Source organism: Nuphar pumila, chromosome 5, assembly GCF_984573655.1.
Source record: "Nuphar pumila chromosome 5, dmNupPumi1.hap1.1, whole genome shotgun sequence".
Classification (NCBI taxonomy): domain Eukaryota; kingdom Viridiplantae; phylum Streptophyta; class Magnoliopsida; order Nymphaeales; family Nymphaeaceae; genus Nuphar; species Nuphar pumila.
The window spans coordinates 1711987-1737832 of record NC_143253.1 but is presented as its reverse complement, the minus strand read 5'-3'; the positions used below and the strand labels follow the sequence as shown (position 1 = coordinate 1737832).

General features: G+C 39.5%; 2 protein-coding genes across 5 annotated transcripts; both read left to right on the top strand.

Annotated features, from left to right (window-relative positions):
- Nucleotides 1-357: 357 nt before the first annotated feature.
- Nucleotides 358-5859, top strand: LOC149836429 (uncharacterized). 4 transcript variants are annotated; one of them, XM_090005327.1, is made up of 4 exons: nucleotides 358-2205; nucleotides 2278-2457; nucleotides 2602-4136; nucleotides 4233-5859. In XM_090005327.1, exons 1-4 carry the CDS (start codon nucleotides 498-500, stop codon nucleotides 5385-5387), a joined length of 4578 nt encoding a protein of 1525 aa, XP_089861453.1. In that variant the 5' UTR covers nucleotides 358-497; the 3' UTR covers nucleotides 5388-5859. The 4 variants fall into 4 exon arrangements, with proteins under 4 accessions (XP_089861453.1, XP_089861451.1, XP_089861452.1 ...); XM_090005325.1 differs by having other exon boundaries at nucleotides 2278-4136; XM_090005326.1 differs by having other exon boundaries at nucleotides 358-2457.
- A 13697-nt stretch (nucleotides 5860-19556) lies between these two features.
- On the top strand, nucleotides 19557-20662 carry LOC149836428 (NDR1/HIN1-like protein 13). The gene is given in 2 exon segments (XM_090006986.1): nucleotides 19557-19754; nucleotides 19757-20662. Coding segments are annotated over 2 exon segments (810 nt in total). The 5' UTR covers nucleotides 19557-19632; the 3' UTR covers nucleotides 20445-20662.
- Nucleotides 20663-25846: the final 5184 nt, after the last annotated feature.

The following is a 25846-nucleotide window of genomic DNA, read 5'->3' as shown; positions in this document are numbered from 1 at the left end:
TGCCTTGGGTTTTTAACAAGAACACCCACCACCCTCCCTTATAATTATCTCTGCCGTCCAAAGCCGAACAAACCAAAAAAAAAAGAGAAAAAATTCAGAGACACAAGAAAGAGAGAGGTAGAGATCGACAACAACAGAGATTGACCGTTTCAAAACCATAAAACAACCTCCTTCAATTCAAGTAAGTCAATCTCTTCCTCCCATTGCTATTATTATCATCAAATCTGTGATTTCTGGATACACCTATCAAGAAAAGAAGCTATTTTTTGGCTCCAATCTGTTTTTCTTCTCATTTTTCCTTTGTTGGTTCTTCTTCTTCTTCTTCTTCTTCTCTCTCTCTCTGATTTTTATGCTTTTGGGAGAGACCCATATGGGTGTCTATCAGATTTCTGATATAGAAGCCCGTTAATGGTTCCTTAGATTAGTTTATGTTAGTATCCTTTAGTTGTCTTTGGGTGGTATCACGTTGTAGAAGATTAACATAAAAAAAATTGAAGATGGGTATCGATTGCAAGAAGGTTGGTTCCCACACTAAGAAAGGTTTGATCTATTTCACTAAGACTTGTTGTAGATCTGCACGTGCACACCCTTTTGTTGTGGGTATATTGGTTTTCTTTGTGTTGTTGTATGCATTTTCCCCTGCTGTGTTCTATTTCGTGCTTTCGAGTTCTCCAGTGGTCGTATGTACCGCCGTTCTTCTGGGAACCCTTTTGAGTTTTGGGCAGCCCCATATTCCTGAGATCATTGAGGAGAAAGAAGAGAGAGACCAAGAGATCTCTTCTCTTAAAGCTGGTGGTAGTGTTGATCGTGGTGTTATTGAGAAAGATGGGAATTCTGAGATGGAGACTCCCCTACTTGGGATCGAAACACACGCGATCGAGACGATCAAAGAAGAGGAAATCAATTATAGAAGTTTGGGTGATAATGGAGGAGGGATTAAAGGTGGGGAGCCCTTGCCACCCCATGAAGAGAAAGGGGGAGGTGAGTTCCATGTGGAGAAAGGTAAGGCGGACAAGGTTGTGTCTGGAGACGACGCAGGTGAGGTGGATATGATATTTACTCCCAGACGTGCTTTGAGAAGGGAAGAACCAGGAATTCATGGTGCTAAAATGGTTGAAGACTTGAAAGCTGGTGAAACCCAAGAGGATTCAACAAACAAGAGCAAATTTTATTGTCGTTCTAACAGTAGACGAACTGTTCGTTTCGTGATGAATGATGAGGAAAGGGCCAAAGAGGAGAAGAAGATTCAGGAGGATCAGGTTGAGGTGATTAAACCTAAAGTCGAGGATCCCAAAGATCAGGTGAAAATTCCTGATGCCCATGTTGAGGATTCTTTTGCTTCCTCTTTGGGTTCGCCGGTTGATCATCATGAGAAGTTATCACGGATTGATCATGATGACCAGTTCTCTCACTCTAGCTTAGACTCAGAGCATGCTGAGAGTTCTTCTCCTGATGCCTCCATGGCTGATATAATGCCCATGCTTGATGAGCTTCACCCTCTTCTGGATTCTGAAACTCCTCAACCAACTTCTGTTGAAGTATCTGATGGAAATTCTGAGGAATCTTCCGAAAACCAAGATTCTGATGATGATGATGATGATGATGATGATGATGATGATGATAGTGTTGAGTTGAGGAAGGTAGGTGCCGAGACTCGTGAAGGAGATGGAGGTCACAAGGAGATGACTGGGGTCACCTGGACTGATGATGACATAAAGAATGTCATGGATCTGGGCAGTTCTGAATTGGAGAGGAATCAACGTCTGGAGAATCTGATGGCAAAACGTCGTGCTAGGAGAAACAAAAAGATCGAGTTAGAGAAGGACCTTATAGACCTACAATCAGACGAGAAGATATCACTGTTGGATATTGATGATCCTTCATTCAATTTTCTCCTGGATCCTGTTCCTGTTCAAGCTCCACTTGTTTTTGGTCGGTCTGTAACACTTCCTGCTATCAGACGAAATCCTTTTGATTTACCCTGTGATGGAGAGGAAGAAATGCTAGACCTATCAGCACCTGCATCAGCCAGGGCGGCCTCAACCCTATCAGCAAAACGAAACCCTTTTGATCTTCCATATGATCAGGCTGACACAGATGATATGCTTACAGGAGAAACTTCAACCCATGGAGAATTCACGACTATTCATCAGAAGGGATTGTATACAAACGAAACTAATTTGCTGGGTGGTTCACACTTTGGAGGTATTGGTCAAGAGAAGATTGATGTCGATATGGGTTCTGTTTATGATATGACAGTTGTGAATTCTGTTGCAGGTTTTCAAGGGTTTTCCCATGTAAATTCGCCTTCTAGCATGAGCTATGTGGAACCCCAGAAACAGCAGGGCAACAATGATGGTTCTCATTCTTTGAGGTCTTTTCATGGCCATGTTGCTGGAGCAGTGGATGAAGATATCCAACAAGTTGGTACTCACAATGCAAATCAGTTGGAAAAAGGTATATTTTCCAATATTCAGAAGGCAACTGAAGATTCTAACATAAACAGCTTGTTACAGACTGAATTAGTTTCTTCTGTTGAGGCACAACAAGATCATGAAACACTGCATGGTGAAACTAATGAAGCTGAAATTGTTCATGCAGTAACTTATGCTTCTGTTGAACCAGCTGAGAGTGATCCATCGTCATCAGAGACGGAAAGTCAGTCCTCAGAAGAAGTGGACCACATGGAAGTCAGGCAAGAACAAAGCAATTGTGAGGCAGAGCTTGCTCCTGATATTGAATCGGTTGCTTCTGATATTACAGAGGAGCCCGTTCAGGAAACTGAATCTTTTCACCACCACATAGGATCTAGCTCACATGTTTCGGGTTCAGATAGTGGTTTCGATAAATTTACGCCAGAGGAATCAGATGCGCCATCTGAAGGGATGAAGATGAAGAATGTCCGCATGGAGTATGCAACTCTGGGTTCACCTGAGCATCTTATACTTCCTCTTGATGAGTCTCCAAGTAAGCAGTATGCAGGATCAGATGTTGTTGAAGAAAATTTTGATGATTCAAGTTCCTCTGCCTCATCAGATGGAGATGAGACAACGTTTGGTGCAAACATTAATAAAGGAAATGATAACCTCAGGTCCTGGAGTGGTTCTTCAACAGGCTCTACTGAAATTGCACAACCAGAGTCCAAGGAATCTGATATTCTGAGAAAGGAGGCAGATGACAGCCGGGTCGGAGAGCCAGTTTTTGATTCAAGCCCATCCGCACTCGAAAAATCTCACTCAGGTTTGGCATCAATAGCTGAATCTGATCTCTTTATGGAGAAGGGCATTTTCCGGTCTCCTTCAGTAGCCTCTGATGATGCTCCTGTGGAGATCTCAGAATCAGGTTCTCCTGGTATGGTGGTCGAGAAAAACATCGTGAATGGTTTCAGAGAAGAGATTGTTGATGGACGAGGCAAAGCAGTGAATGCACCTGCTGTGGCTGCTTCGAAAAATGTTTTGGTTGTTGAAGATCTTTTGCCAGATGCCGTTTCTGCATCAGTTAGAGATGATCAAAGCCAGTCAGATGGGAATTATCAATCCCACTGTGGAAAAGAGCTACCGGAACTGAAGGAAGATGAAGCTAATGAAGAGATCCATTCAAGTGAAGAACACTCATGGAAGTCATCAGCAAGCTTGTCCAGAGCAGAGGAGATTGAGTCGAGGTCACGTGAAGTCTCAGAAGTTCATGACATGCAAGTTCGCTTATCAGCAGCTCTCCAAGATCAAAACATTCAGACAATTCAAAAAGAACCAGCTTCTGTTGTACCAGAAAATATTGCAACACAGACTCTGCATGTTGCTGATTCATCTTCATGGATAAACCCCTCAACAAGGGAAGATAATCTCATTTTGGAGGATGCTGGACAGCATGTTGATGAGATTCAAACAATCCGATCCAGCTGCCATGAAGAATATGCCAAGATCATCCATGCTGCTGAATCGTCTCTAAGGTCAGTGAATAAGGATGATGAGGATTTTGTCCATGTTTATGCCCATCCTTCTGATGCTGAGGAGAGATCAGATGCTGATGCTGTTTCAGTTGTTGATCAAACTGTAATAACATCAGAAAGAATACTTCTCAAAGGAGACGAATCAGTTGTTCATCTGTCCTTGGTTGGTCGTCAACAAGTTTCAGAGGTTAGTTCCTTAAACATGCCATTTTCTATTGTTCTCAAATATTTTCAACATGAAAAGCAGCATGAAATAATGAATACGGGTATAATTGATTTTCAGGTGACAGAGACATGCGAGTCTGGAAATGTGCATGTGGGTTATGTGCAAAGTGCTGATGCTGTTTCTGTGAATCAAACTTCTGTTGATTTTAATGCGTTAAATGGTTCACAGCTGTTGGAGTCTACGGAACTACCTGAATCATCAGGGCCATCAGGTGTGGAACATGTCATTTCTGAGCTACTACAAAATGGATGCCATGATGAATCACCGAAGCATATACATATCTTCTCATCAGAAACAACTGAGCAGGACGTTGCAGAAAAAAACTACATGCAACCGTCAATAGTTTCAGAGACTGTGTTATCTACTTCAGATTCTTTAAATGGGCATAATGAGATGAATCTGAGTACTATAGAAATTTCCAAGCCGTACCAGGGAGCTGACCATGACGTCTGGGTGATGGGAAAAGAGGAGGTTGAATGCATCAAAGGTCTTGATGAAGACCTGCTATCTGAATTAGACACTATTGGTGATTTCAGAGTTGCAGAAGTGATGCCTTCCATACACGAATCAGAAAAGAAACTGGAAATGCTTGTTGGTGGAGAATCAAAAGAAGATTCTGAAACAAGTTATTTGGCAGAAATGTCGATTCTTGAAGCAAAGTCGGCAGAAGACCTTAGTCTTGATTTGAAGCAGTTCCGTGAAGGAGAATCTAGCAAATCAAGCAGTCATCAATTGATTGAACATGAAAGATATTTTGCGGAGTATGAAGTTGGATCTGCACAAGAGCATTTGGAAATGAGGCATGGTCAGTCAGAGGTGGAAGTTGTTGAAGCCAGATCTCTTGATGACATTGAGCCGGTATTGAAGCAATTTTCTGGAGACTCTGAAAAACATGGTTCCCAGGGGAAAATCACACAGCTTCCAAAGGTTCATGATAACCATGCAGTGATGGAAGTTCTTGAAGCAAAATCTCTTGGGGATATTGATTTGGCACTGAAGCAATTCAGCAAACAGGATCTTGGGGAAACCACTTTTAGTGAACCCATTGAAGACCAAGAGAAACAAGTAGGCTCTGGCATTGAGAAATCTGAACCTGAATCAGTTGAAACAGGTCTCCAGTCTGTTGTTCTTGAGGTGCATTCAATCAAAGAAAGAGAATCTGGTGGAGATGGTAAAGAAGAGAACCACCATAGTTTTGACGTAAAATCCTGAAGTTTTGAAGGCTAAAGAAAGCAATGGTTTATATAATTCAAGTGCAGTGAGTATAAAGGAAAAGACAGGAAATCAAAGCATGAGCAGTATTCTAGCTTTAGCTCCACCTCCCGCTCGAATTCGAATGATTTAGATTTAGTGTGGAGTTGAAAATATTGGTTGTATAATTGGATTTTGCAGTTTGTTATATAGTTTGAAGATTTCATGGGTGTGGAAGTCTGCATGAGTATCAGAGGATTTTTTGTAGTGGCAGTTGTATTTTGGTCTTTATATGTATTCTTTCGAGTAGCATGAGTTTTTATTATGTGCTTATTAGGGTGGTATTTTTTTATTCCCTGCAAGAGTGAAATTGTCGGTTCATTTCATTTAATTCTCTGTCAGGTTTGTTGTCTTGGATCATTTCATGCTCACAATGTATAGTTCAGTTTCTTGCGTGTAATGGTATAAGGGTTGAGTGTCAGCTCCCTCTCTCTCTCTCTCCAAAGCAGAATGTGGCATCTATATCCATCTTTTTGTCCACTGCATTTGTTTCTTCTTTCCACTTTTATGAACATTAATTCTATTTTTGAATCATGTAAGCTCATAACAACAATTCACGCAATAAAGATGATTGAGGGCTTGCAGATAGCCATCAGCTTCATGGACATGTTCTTAATTGAGAAGAAGGCACCAATACCCCAAGCTTTAACTTGTCTAAGATGCAATATTTATCATTACATGACCTGTCCACAAACTCAAAGGGACCACTGATATGGCTATATTCTTAATGAGAAATTAATAAATTGTTCATGGGTCTTTTTCAATTATAGAGGTTACTCGCAAAGGACCAGCAAACCATATATGCATCTAATATTGCTATCAGCTATTGTGAAGCAGCATGTGTGATCATTATATAAATCTCATATTATAGTCCAGATTTGTTCCATCTTGCTTTCTCGGTTTTTATTTTCAGAAGTTGAAGCGCGTGTCTTGGTCAGTGTTGCTTTAACCTTGCAGACCAAACTGTTGTCTTGGAAGACAATGCATTGGCCTGTTTTGTACATTGCTGTTTCAAGTTTACAGACAAATCGATATATCTGGTGTCTTAATGGACATCCTTATCGTTATACTTTCATATGCGTATGGTTACTTGCTGTGAAGAGAGAGAAATCTTAGAACTACCAAAAGAACCCCCGTATTTTTTCATGGTAGGCAATTATAAATTAAAATTGCATTGTAGTTTGTTGTGGGGTTAGTGCTGATCAAGGTGTAAATGGTGAAAAACATTTATAGAGAAATTTTAGTTGTCTGACACTTTGTGATATGCAATCTCTGCTATGAGAGTGAAGCCCCAGGGAGCGACTATCAGAAAGTGTTCTCCCGAAACTCCGAACTTTTTCTCTCTAATTTTTCCTTTTCTTGTTCGATATTTGGTCCATAATTGAACTCGTCAAAACTAATGATTTTTATTGTTTTTTCTACTTCCAGCGATCCTTTGTGGTCTGATTGGTTTTTGCAAAGATTTTAGTTGACTCGAGTTGAAATTTCGTAGTTTCGTGCAGATCCACTGCCGAAAATCTTCTTCCTTTTGCACTTCTAATTACCAATTCTCTGGCTCTTCAAAATGTAGATTTCTAATATGTTTCGTTACTTATTTGGCACAATTCGGAGGTTTCTGCTGTGACTGTTCCAAGGAAAAATCTGTTTCTAAAAAACATTTCTTTCTTTTATGACTTCAAATAGCTTATTTTAGTGTGTCCTATTGTATTAAAAACAGATTGAGGAAATAGCAAGCCTCCCGATCAATTTCTCATCCTAATTTTTTTTCTTTTCTTTTCTCGTACACTTTTCTCTTCGCCAACTGAAAGAATAAAGAAATTTGATATTTTCAAATTGATTAAGTAAAAAAAAAAGAACAAATCTTGTGGTCATTGCATTGTGCTTGTCTTTCTAGATCAAATTTTCTTGCTCCACGTCAACTTTGGATATCAATATAGGTGACTACGACAAAAACCCATACAATCACAAAGCTTAACGTGCAAAATCAATGTAGTTGCTCTGGAATGGAACCAACGATCTAAATTAGCTTATTAAAAGAAAGAAAGAAAGAAAGCCTATTTCTTCAGTCTTTTTACAGGATACATCAAATGTTGGCAGCTACATTCTTGAAAAGGCTGCCAAAAGGAAAAGGAAGAAGAAAAATCTTTTCAAGTACATGCTGATAAATAGAACGACAGTAGAAGCAAAGCATTAGCTTATAAGGTAATCTCATTCATTAGTCACCCACTACTTCCCGAATGATCCCCTGAAACATGTTAGCTTAAGGGACCAAAATCCAATCCTACTTGCTTCCTTTGTAACAAGAAGGGGCATATCAAGGTGAATTGCTGGCATAATCCAGAGAATAAAGGAAATGGTCCACAGACAGAAACCAAAAGAAAGTTCACAAATACCAGAGACAGTTGAGAGATTAAAGATTTGCTGATATCTGCCTTGTCAGAGTTAAAATTGAAGCAGAGTGATGAAGGCACATGGTTTGTCGATTCAAGGGCAGCAACTCATGTAACCGGCGATGCAGGTAAAATTTCTAACCCTATTCCTTATTTCGAAAAAAAGTAAGATTGTCACCGAAGATGGATCCCACCATCCTGTTTTTCATGTTGGAAAGACTCATTCTCATGTCACATTCCACTTTTACTCTTTCTGACGTTCTTCATGCTCCTGACATTAAGAAAAATATTGTCTCTGTCTCCAAACTTATTGATGATAATAATGCTTCAGTTGAATTCACTCTCTTCTCTGTGCAGGTCAAGGACCTACGCACGAGAGAAATATTCGCTGAAGGAAAAAGATGAGGCAACATGTATGTCTTTAAAGAAGCTCCATGTCATGTTGTTCGTCATGCCCACCTGATTTTTGAAGCCTTCATTAGAGTCGTGTTCATCCTCTTCTGCCAGTGTTTTTAGCATCTCTGAATGTAATAAGTCATTCTTATGGCATAGTCGGTTAGGACATTGTGGGAGTCATTTTATTGAGAAACTTGTTTCTAATAATCTCATTCCAAAAAAAAGTCTTAATGGGGATGAGAGCAGCCATAAATGTTCCAGTTGTCTTTCATGCAAGAGTCATGTATTGCCTTTCTATTCTATTAATAAGAGAGCTTCAAAACCTTTTGAGATTATTTGTTCTGATGTGTGGGGACCCACCCCAATTGTCTCTGGGTTTGGAAGCAGATATTATCTAATCTTTGTTGATAGTTACTATCAATACACTTGGATATATTTCATAAAAAATAAGTCAGAAGTCTTCTTTTTGTTTCAAAATTTTCTTTCCTTGGTCAAAAATCTATTTTCTGAGTCTATTCAATTTTTCTAATGTGATGGAGGTGGGGAATTCTCATCCCGTGATTTTATTTCTTTTCTTCGAAATAACGGAATAGGAAGAAGGGTGTCCTGCCCTCACACCCCTCAACAAAATGGGATTGCTGAACGAAAACATAGACATATCGTTGAAAGTGCCATGAGTATGCTTCATGACAGTAATCTTCTCATCAACCTATGGACAAAAGCTTTTCATTCTGTCGTGCATGTGATAAATAGATTGCCCATGGTTATTCTGGAAAATAAGTCTCCTTATCACTGTCTCTTTGGAGCTCATCCTAGTTATCACGATTTGCGTGTTTTTGGATGTGTTTGCTATGTGCATATTGATCAGTCCCTGAGAAACAAATTTCAGGACAAGACCTAGAAGTGTAGGTTTGTGGGATACGCAGATGACTACAAAGGATATAGGTATTTTGATCCCACCAACAAACGTATCAGAATCTCAAGAAATGTTGTCTTTGATGAACAAAATTTTAATGACAGAGCTGATGCAACGAATACACCAACTGAAGTTTACTATCCTTGGTTGAGTTCAGAACTTTTTGCTGGCTCTAATGAAGCATGTTCATCAGATTGGGTGCAGCAAGAAGAAGAGATGTTTGAGAACACTGAGACGTCAAGGCCACAAAATTCATAGAAAGTATCGGGCATATACAAAGGCATTGTCTATTCTAAATAGAGACTGACAACATCAAGCCATTCAGATCATGTCTCAGTCAGCAATCTGACTCCTTCCCATACTCTTGAGGTCAGAAAATCAAACCGCATACGACATCTCATTGACAGGTGGGTTAGCTATAACAACTTCTCTTTGGATCTTCAACTTCTTTTTACTGCTCTAAATAAGGAAGATGAGCCCACTATGTACTACTAGGCAGCCACTTCTACCACGTGGGTAGAAGCCATGAATGATGAAATGCAAGCATTGCATGAATGTGGAACCTGGGAAGTTGTTCCCAAACCACCTGACAAAAATGTTGTCGGATGTAAATGGGTCTACAAGATAAAGTACAAGCCATATGGAACCATTGAACGATACATGTCAAGGCTCGTGGCAAAAGGATTCACTTAAGAAGCAGGGCAAGACTATGATGAGACTTTTAGTCCGGTTGTAAGAATGGGAACCATTCAAATTATTATTTATCTGGCTGTTGAACATAGATGGAAGTTGAGTCATCTTGATGTTAAAAATGCTTTCTTGCATGGGGACTTGGAGGAAGTGTACATAGAGCAACCCCCTGAATATCAAGAACAAAATTGTAAAACTCATGTGTGCAGGTTAAAAAGAGCTATCTATGGTCTGAAGCAAGCATCTCGCTCTTGGTTTGATAGCTTCTCACTAGAGATTCAGAAACATGGATTTTCACGTTCCATGCTGGACCACTCATTATTTATTTTCAGAAGTCAGACTGTGACCACTCTGTTATTAATTTATGTCGATGATATTGTTATCACAGGAAACACTGTGGCCCACATCCAAGAAGTAAAAGACTTACTAGGTCAGAGGTTCAAAATGAAAGATCTTGGAGCTCTATGCTATTTTCTTGGAGTAGAAGTTGATAATCAAGCTCGTGGCTTGACACTCACTCAACACAAGCACACCGTAGATGTTCTCAGCAAGGCAGGCATGAAAGACTGCAAACCTCTGGGAACTCCGAGTGTGCTTCATCAAAAACTTAGCGCTCATGATGGAGATCTGTGTGATGACCCCACCAGGTATCGAAACATAATAGGAATGTTACAGTACCTCACATTCACTAGACCTGATATTGTTTATTCAGTCAATCAAGTGTCTTAATTTCTGCATGTGCCACGTACTGGATATATGAAAGCCGCCAAGAGGATCCTTAGATATCTGAAAGGGACTATTGGGGATGGATTGATATACTCACCACAGTCACATGGCAAAGATGAACACATACTCACTGTCTATTGTGATGCAGACTGGGCAGAAGATCCTGATGAACGAAGATCTACATCAGGATATTGTGCTTTCATTGGAAGAAATTTAGTCTCTTGGAGCGGTAGAAAACAAAAGGCTATCGCTAGATCAAGTACTGAGGCTGAGTATAGATCTATGGTTGCTGCTACTGCCGAAGCCATATGGATCAGACATCTACTAACTGAAGTAGGAGAAAAGATCTCCCACACTATCTTGCTATGTGACAACCAAAGTGCTATAAACATGTCATTCAATCCAGTACATCACAGTCGTGCTAAGCACATTGAGATTGACCAACACTTTGTGAGACAAAAAGTTGAAGAAAAAGAGATTGAGCTAGAGTTCGTCAATACTGAAAGACAAGTTGCAGATCTATTTACGAAAAGGTTAACAAAGGATCATTTTTGGATGCTTAAAGGCAAGTTGTTCATGGTCCATAACCATGATCAACTTGAGGGAGGGTGAAAAAGGTGAACAGTGTTTCGGATCTGGATCATGTACCAGACCCGAAACATTCATGCATAAGTCCTCTGTATTTTCACTTGTATCCGGGTTCGGATATTACACCAGACCTGACCCGACCCACAATGTAAACTTAAGTATATTAATACAGCCATTAGGTCACGATTTCTGAATGAAGAAATTATGACAACCACAATCGCTACTTTGGGTTTCTCTCTCTCTCTCTCTCTCTCTCTCTCTCTCTCAATACAGGTACAAGATGAAAAACTTTCAAACTCTTCTTGAAGTAAGAGATCAAATAGAAAAGCATAATCTACGTCTTCTTTCTCTTTAGTTTTCTCAAGCCCATTTTTATTTTCCAAAAAGGTTATATCCTTGAAAACATATAATTTTGTTATTTTTAAGGTCAAAACAACTATATCCTTTTTTATTTTCTCCATAACCCATGAATGCACATTCAATGGTTTTTGAAGACAATTTATCTCTTTTATGTAAAATAACAAAACATTTACAACCAAAAATACGTAACTGATTGAAATCAATTGTTCTTTTGAATGATTTTTCATATAGAGATATATTTTGTAAGGATGATGAGAGCATCCTATTAATCAAATAAGTTGATGTTATAGTGGTCTCGACCTAAATTTTTTTTATAATATCTTTAAAAATAAGTAGTGTCCTAGTGGTTTCTATAATATGCCTATGTTTTCTTCCGGCTAAACCATTTTGTTGAGGAGTTGTAGAACATGACTTTTAATGACAAATCTCATTTAATTTTAAATAATTTTAAAATTCATTTAAAAAATATTATCCACCCGAATAAGATATAAGAATAGAAATATTACTTAGAAATTGATTTTTAACAATCATATGAAATTTTTTAAAGAATCAGAAAACATCAGATTTAAGGTTGAGAAAGTAGATCCATACATATCTAGTGAAGTCATCAATAAATATAATATAATATGAATACCCTCCTTTTGATACGACGAAAGAAGGTCCTCAAACATCTGTATGCACTAATTCAAAAGGTCATTTAGAAACAAAAATTCTATTAAAAAATGAGATGGATTTCATATTTCCAAAAATGCAAACTTTGCAAGTTAAATCTTTTTATTACAAAAATTTTTCCCAAAAGAAAAAAGTACATTTTTAAGTAGCTTTATTGTCCAAGTCTTTTATGCCAAGTTTATATATCATTATCTTGAACATAATTACAAAATAATTTTGAAGGAAGATTCAAATTGTTCATGAAATAGAGATCTTTCTTCCTATGGCCTTGCCCAGGCTGCTTTCCGAACCAAAGATCCTGCACAGAGCAACCCTTAAATGCAAATGAGATTTCATATCCATGATCGAAAATTTGAGAAACAAAAAGGAGGTTTAAATTTTGTTGAGCAACAACCCTTACTTTTGACACAAAAAAGCTTTGAAAATGATTTAAACTTTCAATACTTTTAATTTGCAAAGACATTCCATCAACATTTGAAACATAGATAGTTTTCAAGTTAATGTACAAATCGAATAGACCATTCTCATGAGATGTTATATGAAAGGAGGCCTCTCGAATCAAGGATCCAGGAAGACATACCTCGAGGAGAAGATGAGGCTATTATGGCACCTGATGTAGATGAAGATTTGAGTAACTGTCGAAGTTCCTCCGATAATTGCACAAGTAAAAAAGAATTTATTTCCTTAATTGGTTCTTTCTTTCTTGGTGTGAATTCTTCAACGGAGGCTACCTTGTTCTTGGAGAAGTCATATAACTTGGGACAATTTGGTCGAATATGTCTCTGTTCATGACAATGATGACAAATAGCCTTTTTATACCCACCATTATAGCTATTTTGCATCCCAAAGTATGGAGGCTTGTAAGTTTTCACATGATTGCCGAGTTTGGACACGACCAACACTCCATCCCCAATACCAAGACGAGTTTCTTCTTGACATATTTTAGCAATGACATCTTCCAAGAGAAGACACTTAGATCTATAAAAGAGAGAAGAACTAACTTGTTCATATTCGGGTCTAAGCCCGTGTAAAAATTAGAAAATATGTTATTTTTTCGTTTGCTCTTTTCTTAGTTTAACATCTTCACTATCAACCCACTTGGGTTCAAAAAGAGATAATTCATCTTATAAGGGATCAAGAGTACTAAAGTAATCACAGATACTCATGTGCCCTTGTTTAATGGTATATTTTTTTTTAGAAAGAATTGCCTAGCAAGGTCTTTTTGAACGTACATACATTTCATAAAGAACCAAGCTCCATTCGCCTTGCGAAACTTAGCAATGTTGGCACATATTTTTAGCTCAATATTGTGTATAAACCATGCAAGAATTTTTACATATTTGTTTTCCCAATCTTCTATCTTGGATTGATGATCTTCAATGGCTTTAATGCGAGCATTTTCTTCCAAAGCTTTTTCTTAATCTCCTTCTAACTTAGTGAGTTTGAGTAATTGTTTCGGAATAGAGCTCATCACATATCCCTAAAGCTTCTTGCCTTTGAGGTTATTTTTCATTGCGGACGTCCACATCATGTACTTGAAACATTCAATTTGAAAGAGAGATCAATCTCTTGTTCTTTATCCATATTTGGCTAGATAGAAGAAGAAAGAAGGATAATAAAATAACATGGAAGAGTCATTCCACTAAAGATACCACAAGCACCATGATCCCAAGAATCATGATCTTTCAATGACCACCTTTCAAAGGGCCAAGAGTCCTATGACTCTAATACCATGTAATGAAGTATGCAAAATTATAAGAACAATGTGCAAAAAAACATACGAGTCCAAAAGTGAACAAAACAAGGCAAGATACAAGGACAAAAGTGCATAAGCACAAGTCCAATATGGGACAACACAAAGAGTCAACAAAGGGCTAGGCAAACAAGTAAAATAACAGGCACTTTTATTGATAAGATGCTTTGGAAAGCGTTGAAAAATAAGAGGTACATCCCCTATTTATACACAAAACAAAGAAGGAAAGCCATTAAGAGCTCCCCACATAGAGTTGTTGGGGAGCTCCCAACGGTTATAACTCTATGGGTGGGAGCCCCCCAATGACTTGGTACAAAACAAAAGAAAATAAAAACAATGGCTCATTCTAATAAACAATTATTGTTATTACAAGTGAAAAGACAAAAATGTCCCTATAGGGCATTAACTATTACAAAACTGAGAACATGTAAAATACATGAATATGTATATATATACATACATATATTTTAACATCTCTCCCAATTGGAAAGAATTAAAGATCACAGTACTTATTACTTACAATAGCACCTAATATGCATGCCATTTTATTCAGTGATTTATTGATAAAAGCCCTTAACACCAAATCCAATCACACTATAAGAAAATCGTGGATTAGTGACGGCTCATATCCATCGTTAATCCGGCGCTAAACTGTTTAGCGATGGATAGAGGCTATCGCGAATTTTTGCTCGCTAATTAGCGGAAAAACTTATATGTCGTTAATTTCGTCGTTAATTTGCGACAGATTAGCGACGGACATTATCCGTCGCTAAATTTAAAAAAAATAAAAAAAAATGATCCCTATCGGGCGGTATTCCGACAGGAATAAGCTGGACTTATACCGCACCCGACAGGCATTGCACAGAATGATCGCTTTGCCTCGTCGCCGGACTTGTATCGTCCTCCGTGAACCGGTGCTCTCCGGCATCGTCGTCCTCCGTGAACCGGCGTCGTCGTCCTCCGTGAACCGGCGTCGTCGTCCTCCGTGAACCGGCACCGTCATCTTCCGTGAACCAGCGTCGCCGTCATCTTCCGTGAACCAGCATCGCCGTCCTCCGTGAATCGGCGTCGTCGTCCTTCATGAACCGGCGCCGACGTCCTCCAGCGATCGCCGACCGTCCTCCGTGAACCGTGAACCGGTGCTCTCCGGCGTCGCCGTCCTCCATGAACCGGCACCGTCATCTTCCGTGAACCGGCGTCGCCGTCATCCTCTGTGAACCAGCATCGCCGTCCTCCGTGAACCGGCGTCGTCGTCCTCCGTGAACCGGCGCCGACGTCTTCCAGCGATCGCCGACTGTCCTCCGGCGTCGTCGTCCTCCACTCTCCAACGCGCTCTTCAACGTCGTTGTCCTCCGAAGAAGTAGCGACGGATTAGCGAAAGAATTTTTCCCTCGCTAAAATGTTTTTCTTGCATTGAGAATTAGCGACGAAACAATTGTTGTCGTTAATCCGTCGCTAATTAGCGACAGATTAGCTAGAGAAAACTTTTATCGCTAACCTGTCGCTACTTAGCGACGGATTCATGAAGAAAGTTTTCTCTAACTAATCAGTCGCAAATTTGCAACGGAAAAAATCCGTCGCAAATTTCCGTCGCTAATTAACATTTTCCTTGTAGTGTCACCATGTGTGTGTGAGAGAGAGAGAGAGATAATGTGTGTGTGTGCGCGCGTGCACGCTAAAGGCAGCTCAGCCACAGCAAAGAGGAATGAAATGAAAATGAGCCCCAATCTTAAAACCTACTTAATGATCAAAGAAAACTGCAAAATCTTAAAATCTAATGATCAAAGAAAACTGCAATCTGCCGTGAAATAAACCTTACCTTTAGCCAAAAGGAAATTGAAGGATTTCTTGATGGCAGTGAAAGACACACAAAACATTGCATGTTTAGGACTTCATCAAAGAGACGAAGTTGTTGGGGACGACCCAGCCATTGACATCTTTCTAGAGCTGGTGAGCTGGTTCATGCAGTGCATAAGTCGTCGATTCATCTTGAACTTCAGGTTCATAGATGAGACCATAGAGTGATATTTTTAAAAATTATCAGCAAAGGAAGATCATCTTGAGACACGAACTTGATTAGACGGCGATTTTGCCAATTCATCGCTGAGAAATCTACAATCATCTGGCATGAACAAGCTTCACCAAAAATTCTCTATAAATTATCCAATTTAATGCCATCATCAAAGACCCCATATAAATTATCCAATTTATTGCCATCATCAATGAAACCCGTGACTTGAATACATCAATCAATTCGAGATGATTAAACACACACACACACACACATGTTGCATAGCAAAGAATACCCGAAGATCAACCAATGCAGTTCATCAAAACATCGATTATGCACATTACCACCCCTGAATTACATCGATTAATGAATTTCAATATCCGTAGATAAAATAATTTTGAGTAAACAATAGAGGAATTTCTTTATAGATTGGAAGAGTAACGGACTAATAAACGAGAAACCGATCAACTTTCGACTGAAATGAAAAAGGAGAAGTGAATTAAAGAAGAAAATATTTCGGACTCACGCGAGATCTTAGATCGCCTACGCTCCTTCCGTCGTCCGCCATTCCGCAGAGTCACTTCGTCGGGAAGGAAACCCTAAAAATCGAGCGCGCCCCAATTCTGGATCGAATTTAGCCCTACTTGAGCATCCGAATGCATGAGAGGGAGGCAACGAAACCCTAGAATCCCTTACTTGTGAGGGCTCGGGAAAGAAATCGATCGTCCGCCCCTAATTTTGGCTCCAAGATTCTGCAAAGAAACGTTGCGATCGATTTCCCGCCAAACCAAACTCAAAGAGGCTTTTAAATAGGCGCTCTCTGGAAGTGAGCGCTCACGGTGGCTGCAAACGAGTCGGTTCCGGATGGTTTCGGACCCATGGGTGCAAACGAATCAGACATAATCAGATATCCGAACCGAGTTTAGCATATTATTTTCGGATTTAGATCCTTAAAATGAGATCCGAATGTGCATTCCGATCGTATTAAAAATTTGCTTACTCGGTTTATTTACAGGTTCGGGTTAGATTCAGATTACTCTTTTAGGCTGGATCTTTTTTTATGGATTCGAATCAAAATCCAGCCCAGTTTTATTCAGTGTATTTAGGTTTCAACTTTAGCCCTAGCTGATCAGGCAAGTTTCGACTTCAGATTCGAATTTAGATCCGCTATTTGCATTTTAAATTCACATTAGCGTATGGCATGATCAGTCCCATACCTGATCCATTTGCACCTCTACTTTTTATGGATCTGGATTTGGATACTGTTCCTGCTGAGCAACCACGCAGCTTGCCCAGACATACCTTGGCTCCGGATGGACATTGGACTAGGCTATGCAGCCCTATGTTGGATTCACAATGCTCCACTTTGGTCCATGAGCACAAATATCGCCAAGATTTTGAATGATGCATCAATAAATCAGTGAAAATCCTCATAACGTCACGATATCTCTAAAATCTTACTAATAACATTTTAGTTTATACCAACGGGGTCGGCAGGAGCAGTTAGCACACGTTACCTTGTATCGCGAGACGTTGCAAGTTCCAAACCCAAATGGTATTTCTTATTTAACTGGTAGGGGTTCTGCCTCACCCCAGGTTTCACTAACAAAACAAAAAAATTTAATATTTTTAGTGTTTAAATATTTACCTAACAAAGTGTTTCTTTTTTATCTAAATGTTGTTTTTACTTTTTTTTTATTAATTTTTTGCCCACCATCGCTTTGCATGTTTAGCAAGGGACGTCACAAATTACAATCCCATCAAGTCTTTTTACCATAATATCAAAACTAAGGTTACGTTTGCATTGGTTACATGAGATTCACTTTCTAATATATTTTAAAAAAAATACTTTAAAAGCAATAAAAAAATAAAACTTTTGTGACATAATTACTCTAAGCAAACCTTATAAAAAATGAATTAACGTAGAACATTTTCACTTTTATGAAACACAACCAAACAAACATACCTAGCTAGGTGTACTTTCTAGTGCGAACAAAGTAGTTTTTCTCAGTTATCAAAAAACCAAAAAAAAAAATCTGCTGATTCTTTACCTTGCCTCAAATAACTCATGAACGATATTTGTCACCATGCATGGGTGTATCTATGCAATATCTTTTGCATAAAGTTTAGAGTTTTAAGGAACATATATAAGCATATATAAAAAAGGGTTTGAAAAGTAAAAATCAACAAAATTAGATATTAATATCAAAGTAATATTCTGATATTAAAAAATGGATGATATTTGCAAAAACGTTAACGATTGTATTGGGATTTCATCATTTTATGAAAATATCATTAATTTTAAAATATGTTGGTAACTAGCTAGGGTTAGTGGGACCACAAGCCCATGACACCCAATGTTCATGATACTGATATATGATGTAAGAGTTTGCACGTAATATACTTTCTTGCAAGTTGAGTGAAAAGCACCCATCATAATTATATATTTTCTTTCAGTAACTTGTGCAGTAGTTCCAAAACCCTCTAGTACTGTTAAGTCCATTTAAAAAATCTAAAGGGTAATCAATTTTATATACTATTAATTCAATTAAAACTTGAGTGAACCAACTCGGTCCCACAAAAGTATGACCCATATCCAAAATCATAGATTAGATCCAATCCACAATTCAATTACTCTTGACGTGAGAAAAATAATCTCGTATACAACAATTGGGGTCGGCGATATAAACCAAAAAAGAAAATCATTCCGGGTCTTCCACATGAATCCTTCTCCTTCAATCATTTCTATCCAATGCCATGTCCTCGTATAAAAAAAAAATTATACCATTTATTTGAAACAAAAGATGAGTTTAAACCAACTCAAATTTAACAAAAGTTTCTTGATATTCAGTTTTTAAGATCGATGCCCAAAGTCATAATTAAATTATACCCAACCCAAAGAATATGTCCCTTTTTATAACGAGGAACCCTCACCTCACCAAAGCAAGGAGAACCCCGTGTAGGGCTTCACAGCCACCTTGCCTTATGTGGCCCACCTATAAAAACTACGAGCACACCCGTGCGCCCAACAGGATTTGATCCGGTGTCTTCATCTCAGCACCCTTACATGAACCATAGTTGATTCCATTTAGTTGCATTTGGTAAGCCAAAATCATATTCAATTATTATAAACAGATTGTGGGATATAATTTTGGTTTCTTTTTATATTTAAAATTTGACAAACATTGAAATCTGTTTACGGTTGAAAAACATATTTGGTGTGAGCTTTTCATCATCCAATTCCTAATAAAAAAATTCGAAATTTGAATCCGTTTAACCAGATCTGATTACTCAAATAGAACCTTTTATTTTTTATGATTAAGGAACCCTCACCAAGAACCGGGTTACTTTTTCCGTACCGACGTCTCGGACATTTCACCGCCACAAGGGTATATCCGATGTTATATAAATTCATTAGGGTCAGATTTGTAAGAAGCTCAGTAAACGGGCTCCCCCGCTCCCTAGTCCACTCTCCGATGTCGCAAGTCTGAAAATATCACCCCCCACGCGCTTGACGCATTCTCTCTCTCTCTCTCTCTCTCTCTTGAACTTGACTTGTTCGCCTCGTTTTCCCCTCTCTCTCTCTCTCTCTCTCTCTCTCTCTCTCTCTTTTGTATAAGAATCCTGGAAGTAATGTTGCCTTCCTCTCTGATTTCGGGCCCAATTTGCAGAGGGAAGAAGAAGAAACGATTCCATCGCCGTCCATGGCGAAGCGCGTCCACCCTGCCGATCTCGTGGCGCCGGAGCCCCACCCTCCGCCATCGGAGCGAAAGCTGACGTTCGACTCTGGCGAGTATTCTCTCCCTCTCTCCCTCGCTCGTCTCCTCCCCCGCTTCCGCCTCCGAGCTACGTGGTCCAGGTTCCCAAGGACGCGATCTTAAGAGTCCCCCCGCCGGAGAACGCCCGGCGCTACAAGAAGCTCTCCCGGCCCCGGCGCTCCTGTTCCTGCTGCCGCGTCATCTGCTGGCTCATCGGCATCCTCCTCCTTCTCGCCGGCGTGATCGCCATCGCCGGCGCCGTCTTTTACCTCGTTTTCCGGCCGAAAACTCCTTCCTTCTCCATCGATTCCCTCTCCGTCAAGGGCTTCGACATCTCCAAAGCCCTACTCTCCTCGCCGGAGTTCGACCTTTACGTTCGTGCAGAAAATCCTAACAAGAAGATCGGGATCTTCTACGAGAGAGGAAGCGACGTTTCCGTCTCTTTTTCTGGCGATCGGCTGGTCTCCGGAGAAATTCCGGCGTTCTATCAGGGAACACGGAACGTGTCGGTCTTCCCGATGGTGCTGGCGGGATCGAACGTCCAGCTGTCGAGCGCAGTCCATCTAGCGTTGATCCAAGCGCACAACGACGGCCAGGTGCCACTGTTCGTCTTGCTTGACGTTCCCGTTAAGCTCAAGGTTGGTTCCGTTAAGACGTGGACGTTCACCGTCAAGGTCCGTTGTGACGTCGCCGTTGACAAGCTAACAGTGAACTCGAAGATCGTCAGCAAGCAGTGCGAGTTCTCCGTTAAGATGTGACGTTTCCGTTAATGTGGCTTTCCGTTGCCGGTTTTTTTCGGGGTTTTCTTTTGTGTAGATGAAAAATGAAGCTGACAATATACGTACTTAATATAGTGCTCTCCAACTTCAATATTTTCTCTCTTTTTCTTATGTATTATTTGTTTGAGTTTTTTTTTAAATGGTTGTTCTTGTTTTGGTTTAAAAAATGCCTTATTTGTTTGGATGGTTATGTTTTATCTTGATGTAATCATGGCTGTAGTTTTTTAATGCATCAATAGATTTTGCGTTAATCAATTAAGATGGCATCCTCTTATCCCATATTTCATACCACATCTTGAGATTTCAAGTTGTTTTGATCACATTTGACGGGGTCAGATTTGTAAACAACTTGCACCAGTGATATTCCAGATGGACGGTTCCTTTATGGTGTTTAATATCACAATGACATCACGGATAAAAAAAACAATAATTATATTTGTGGCATGGATTTCAATCCCATCCATGCCACAAATGTGTATTTTTTACTAGAGTGATGAGACTCCAGTCACTCATGTGGGTTTTGTATAATTGGTCAACTCATTTATTTAGGAAAGACCACGTTCTTATTCTTAATATGAAATGAAAAAAATAGTATGGGTCATGAGAGTGGCCACTTCATGCAAAAGCAAAAGGTTGAGGTCATCCCTAGATCGCCCCTCCCCCAGTACCCTAGAATACATGATTTCATGACGTTGATAAAAGTATTGGTCAAATCCTCGATACATTACCCTAAGAACAAATACTAATATAGCAGCTGCTAGGCTGCTAGTTTTTCTTTAGAAGCACAACCCGTTTTTGTTTTATAATAGGAATTAAAAAGAGAAGAAAATTTTCTATTCAACCAATGGGAAAAAAACTAGGAAAACAAAAGAAAATTCACAATATCACTTTTTTCCTAGAATTCTAAAAATAATTCCATGTCATATGAAAATGACGTTTGGAAGACCTAACGTTTTCATTGAATCTGTCAAATAGAAACTTCAATTAAAGGAACCGAGTAACCAACTATGAGTTTTTTTTTTTTCACCAGGAAAACGCTGGGGGTAGGATCCCTGCCCTACATATTATATATTGATTATATACAAGCAAAAATTGATGCAAAAAGATTAGATTCCAAAGGGAATACATTCATAAAACGGCTTCCAGTTCGGAGGCCGGTCCCTCCAAAAACGCCAAAATTCTAATTCAGTGAGGCTGAATAGGAGGGATGCAACCTGAAGTGACGGGTTCACATCATTCCATTGGGCTTTAGGGATGATCTGATTCATCCTTTCGGCAGATCCTTTAAAAAAAAAAGCATGATTCAGAATCACTTTCTATTTTGCTTGAGATTCTGGGGTCTCATGTGATTTTGAATTTCAAGCAAATTGGAAAGTGACTCTCATTTGCAAAGGCAAATGAGATTCACTTTCTCACAACTTTCACTTTTTATGTTAGGCTGCTTAATTATACAAATCCGATTCACTTTCTCATTCCAGTGAGAAAGTAAATCAGAATGATCCATCCGAACGTGATGTCAAAAGCACGTCTTCAAGATATAACTCCACACAACCAACGCTTGCTAGCCTTCGACAAACAACAAACGAAAACGAAACCATTTCCCACTTCTACTTTGCCTAAGATATTATTGGAAAGTTAACAATTCACATAAAATTACCAATCACGTGAAGGTAACAGTTTCATTCATTTGTTGTATAACAGGAATATACATTTCCTGATGTATCACATTCACGTGAAAGTAAAGGTAACGGTTCCATTCATTACCTGAAATATCGCACTTCATTAGGTCTGTTTAGATAGAATTTGGGATTTTTTATGGAGAAAACGTTATCAAGAGACGTGTAATCGTCCTCATTTTTGTACATTCTGTAATAGTGTTTCCATCATACAAGTAATCAGAAAACGATAAAAAAAAAAATTTATTTGTCTTCTCCACCAGCCTTCTGTTTTTTTTCATGGTATCAGAGCTGAGATCGATCCAAACCGTTTGTTGTTTTTCCATATCACACTCAGCCAATCCATTCCCAATGTGATATTCCAACTCGTCTTGCAGATCTGGTCGAAGTGATCCCTGACGCTGGTCATTGCAGAGATCGCTGATAAATTGTTGCCTTCTATCCCTGCTGCTCATCTTCAAAGCATCTGGTCAACACCTTCCCGACATTGATCACTGCAGAGATCGTTGATAACTCGCCACCTTCAACTGATATCATGGCCTCCTACAATAACAGCAGCAACAATACTTATATTAACGGTTGTATCTCAACCACTCACAGGAGACAATCACCCGTACGTGGTGTCGAGCTATTTGTACCGCTTTGATTTCTAAAAACAAATTAGGCTTTGTTGATGGGATGCTCATCAAGCCTAGCTGGCAGTCTTATCATGGATTCTCAATTTCTTAAGTAAAGACCTTGCATTGAGTGTTATTTATGGGGAGTCTGCATTCGAAGTTTGGGCAGAACTTAACAAACGTTTCTCGCAATCAAAACACCCCAGAATCATAGTCTATAATGTTGGATGTAAGAAGAGATGCGGAGTTAATTCAAAGGAGAAAACAATTTGAGGACCACTCCTTTATGAAGTACTTTTGGACTTTGATGATGTGAAATAGTCTCATATTGAAAAATCTCAAAAAGGTTGTTGGGTTTATAACTTACATAGAAATTCTATCACGTGTTCCAAAGAACAAAGGGATATGATGGCTAACACACACACATGCATGCTCGCCCGCCATGCTGTGTCGAACTCGGGTTTGGGTTCAGGTTCGGATTCTTTAGGGCCATATCCATAAGTTCAATGTTCTTTTTGTCCCGCATTTATTGTTTTTATTTAGATTAAATAATGAGAAACGGATCATTCCGTTAACGGGTCACGTTACTTCGTAAATAGTAACATGTCTCTTCCACGTTTTGGTACCCGTTCAGGGGTTATAAAACGTGGTTAGAGGGCTGCAGTTACAGACACACATACAGACGCAAGTGACTCTCGCACTACAACAGAGCAGTAGATTAGCGACGACCACCTTTCGTCGCTAATCCGTCGCTAATCCGTCGCTAACCATGTTAGCGACGGATTAGCGACAACGCGGCGACAGTATGCTTACGTCGCGAATATTTCGACGCTAACTGGCGACGGAATTATTCCGTCGCCAAGTCCGTCGCTAATTGCGACGGAATAACGAGCGCTATATTCCGTCGCCAATCTGCCGGTACTAAACGGCGACCACGGCGTGGCGACGGATTTAATTCCGTCGCTAAGCCGTCGCTAGATTAATATGAATAGCGACGGAATCATCCGTCGCAAAAACGAAAAAAAATCAAAAAAATTTTATTTAAAAATTAATTACGGAGAACTGTACAATTTATATTTCCTGTAAATAAAAAACAAACCACACAAAAAAATTCATATAACAAGTATCTATAATAATTAATCGTTCCACCTTAAAACTAAGAAGTTTAATTATTTACAATTCAACAATTACAATTAGGAAAAATAAAAAAAATAGAACTTCTTCAACACAGTCCTCTAATCATCGCCAAGATTTTGTGCGTCTTCTTGTTCATTGTCTTTATCTGTCCCTTCAGCTCCACTACCCTGATTATCGCTAGCAGCCTACACAAGAAAAGAACAGTCAGTATTGATAAACAAAATATAATGAAATAAATTACACACTATATGTGATTCTATCATGTGCTCATGTGTGATCTAAGGCAATAAAAAAACTCTATATGTGATTCTATCATGCTCATATGTGTGCTAAGGCAGTCAAAAAATTGAATATGTGATTATAGCATGTTCATATGTGTTCTAAGGCATATAAAAAAACTCTATATGTGATTCTACCATGCTCAGATGTGCTTTAAGGCAAGCAAAAAACTATATATGTGATTCGATCATGCTCGTATGTGTGCTAAGGCAGTAAAAAAATTGAATATGTGAATATAGCATGCTCATATGTGCTCTAAGGCAGGCAAAGCAAAAAATTTTATATGTGATTCTATCATAAATGATATATAACATGTTCATATGTGTTCTAAGGCAGTTAAAAAACTCTATATGTTATTATAGCATGTTCATATGTGTGCTAAGGCAGTCAAAAAACAGAATATGTGATTATAATATGCTCATATGTGTTCTTAGGCAGTAAAAAAACTGAATATGTGATTATAGCATGCTTATGTGTTCTAATGCAATCAAAAAAACTTTATATGTGATTCTATCATGCTCATATGTGCTCTAAGACAGACAAAAAGTTAAATATATATATATGTGATTCTATCATGCTCATATGTGTGCTAAGGCAGTAAAAAAATTGAATATGTGATTATAGCATGTTCATATGTGTTCTAAGGCATCTAGAAAAACTCTATATGTGATTCTACCATGCTCAGATGTGCTTTAAGATAGTCAAAAAAACTATATATGTGATTATACCTGAGAGGGACCTGGAATCGAAGATCCCCTATCCTGAACAACGGCCTTGATCTCATTTCGGAGAAAGGGGGCGACGGTGTATTGGAAGTAGTTATTCAGTGATTCATTAATGATCTCGCGTACATCATCACCGGAAAGAATAGTCGGCTGCTTGGAGCTTATGTCGGCGCAAGAAGTTGGTGAGCCGTAACTGGAAGAACCAATAACTGGTGAAGTGTTCATGCCTTTCCGACAGGGGGTCGACCCCCCTTGCCGAAAACGCAGGGGGTCGACCCCCCCTGCCGGAAAGCACGGCAGGGGGTTAAACCCCCTCCGTTTCCGGCAGGGAAGGGGCGTACCCCCTGCGTTTAGAAGAAGAAGAAGAAGAAGAAGAAGAAGAAGAAGAAGAACCTGCGCTTCGCCGGACGGTGGCGGGAGGTTGACGGGGAGCGGCAGCTGGCGAGCGCCGGCTGGCGAGCGGTGGACGGGGAGCGGCGGCTGGCGAGCGGCGGTGGCCGGACGGTGGCGAGGGCCGACGGGCGGCGGGAGGGTGCAGTACAGCGAAACAGGGAAAAGAGAAAGAGGGATGGGATTAGGGATTTACGCGACATTTAGCGACGGCTTAGCGACGGAAAAATTCCGTCGCGAAGCCGTCGCGAAACCCAAATACCAAAAAAGCGACAGAATATATTCTGTCGCTACTCCATCGCTAATTAGCGACGGAGTAGCGACGACAGAGTTCCCTCTCTAAATCCGTCGCTAAAATGGTGTTCTTGTAATCAAAAGTAGCGACAAAAACATGCAGTCGCTAATCCGTCGCTAAGTAGCGACAGATTAGCGATAAAAGTCGTTTCCTCGCTAATCCGTCGCAAATTAGCGACAGATTCTATCTCTAGCTAATCTGTCGCTAAGTAGCGACGGGAAAAATCCGTCGCTAATTTCCGTCGCTAATTAACAATTTTCTT

Excerpts from the sequence above, each read along its gene's own strand:
- LOC149836429 (XM_090005324.1), top strand. The coding sequence starts at position 498 with ATGGGTATCGATTGCAAGAAGGTTGGTTCCCACACTAAGAAAGGTTTG. Across the intron at positions 4,137-4,232 it reads GTCGTCAACAAGTTTCAGAG|GTGACAGAGACATGCGAGTC; the intron begins GTTAGTTCCTTA and ends ATTGATTTTCAG.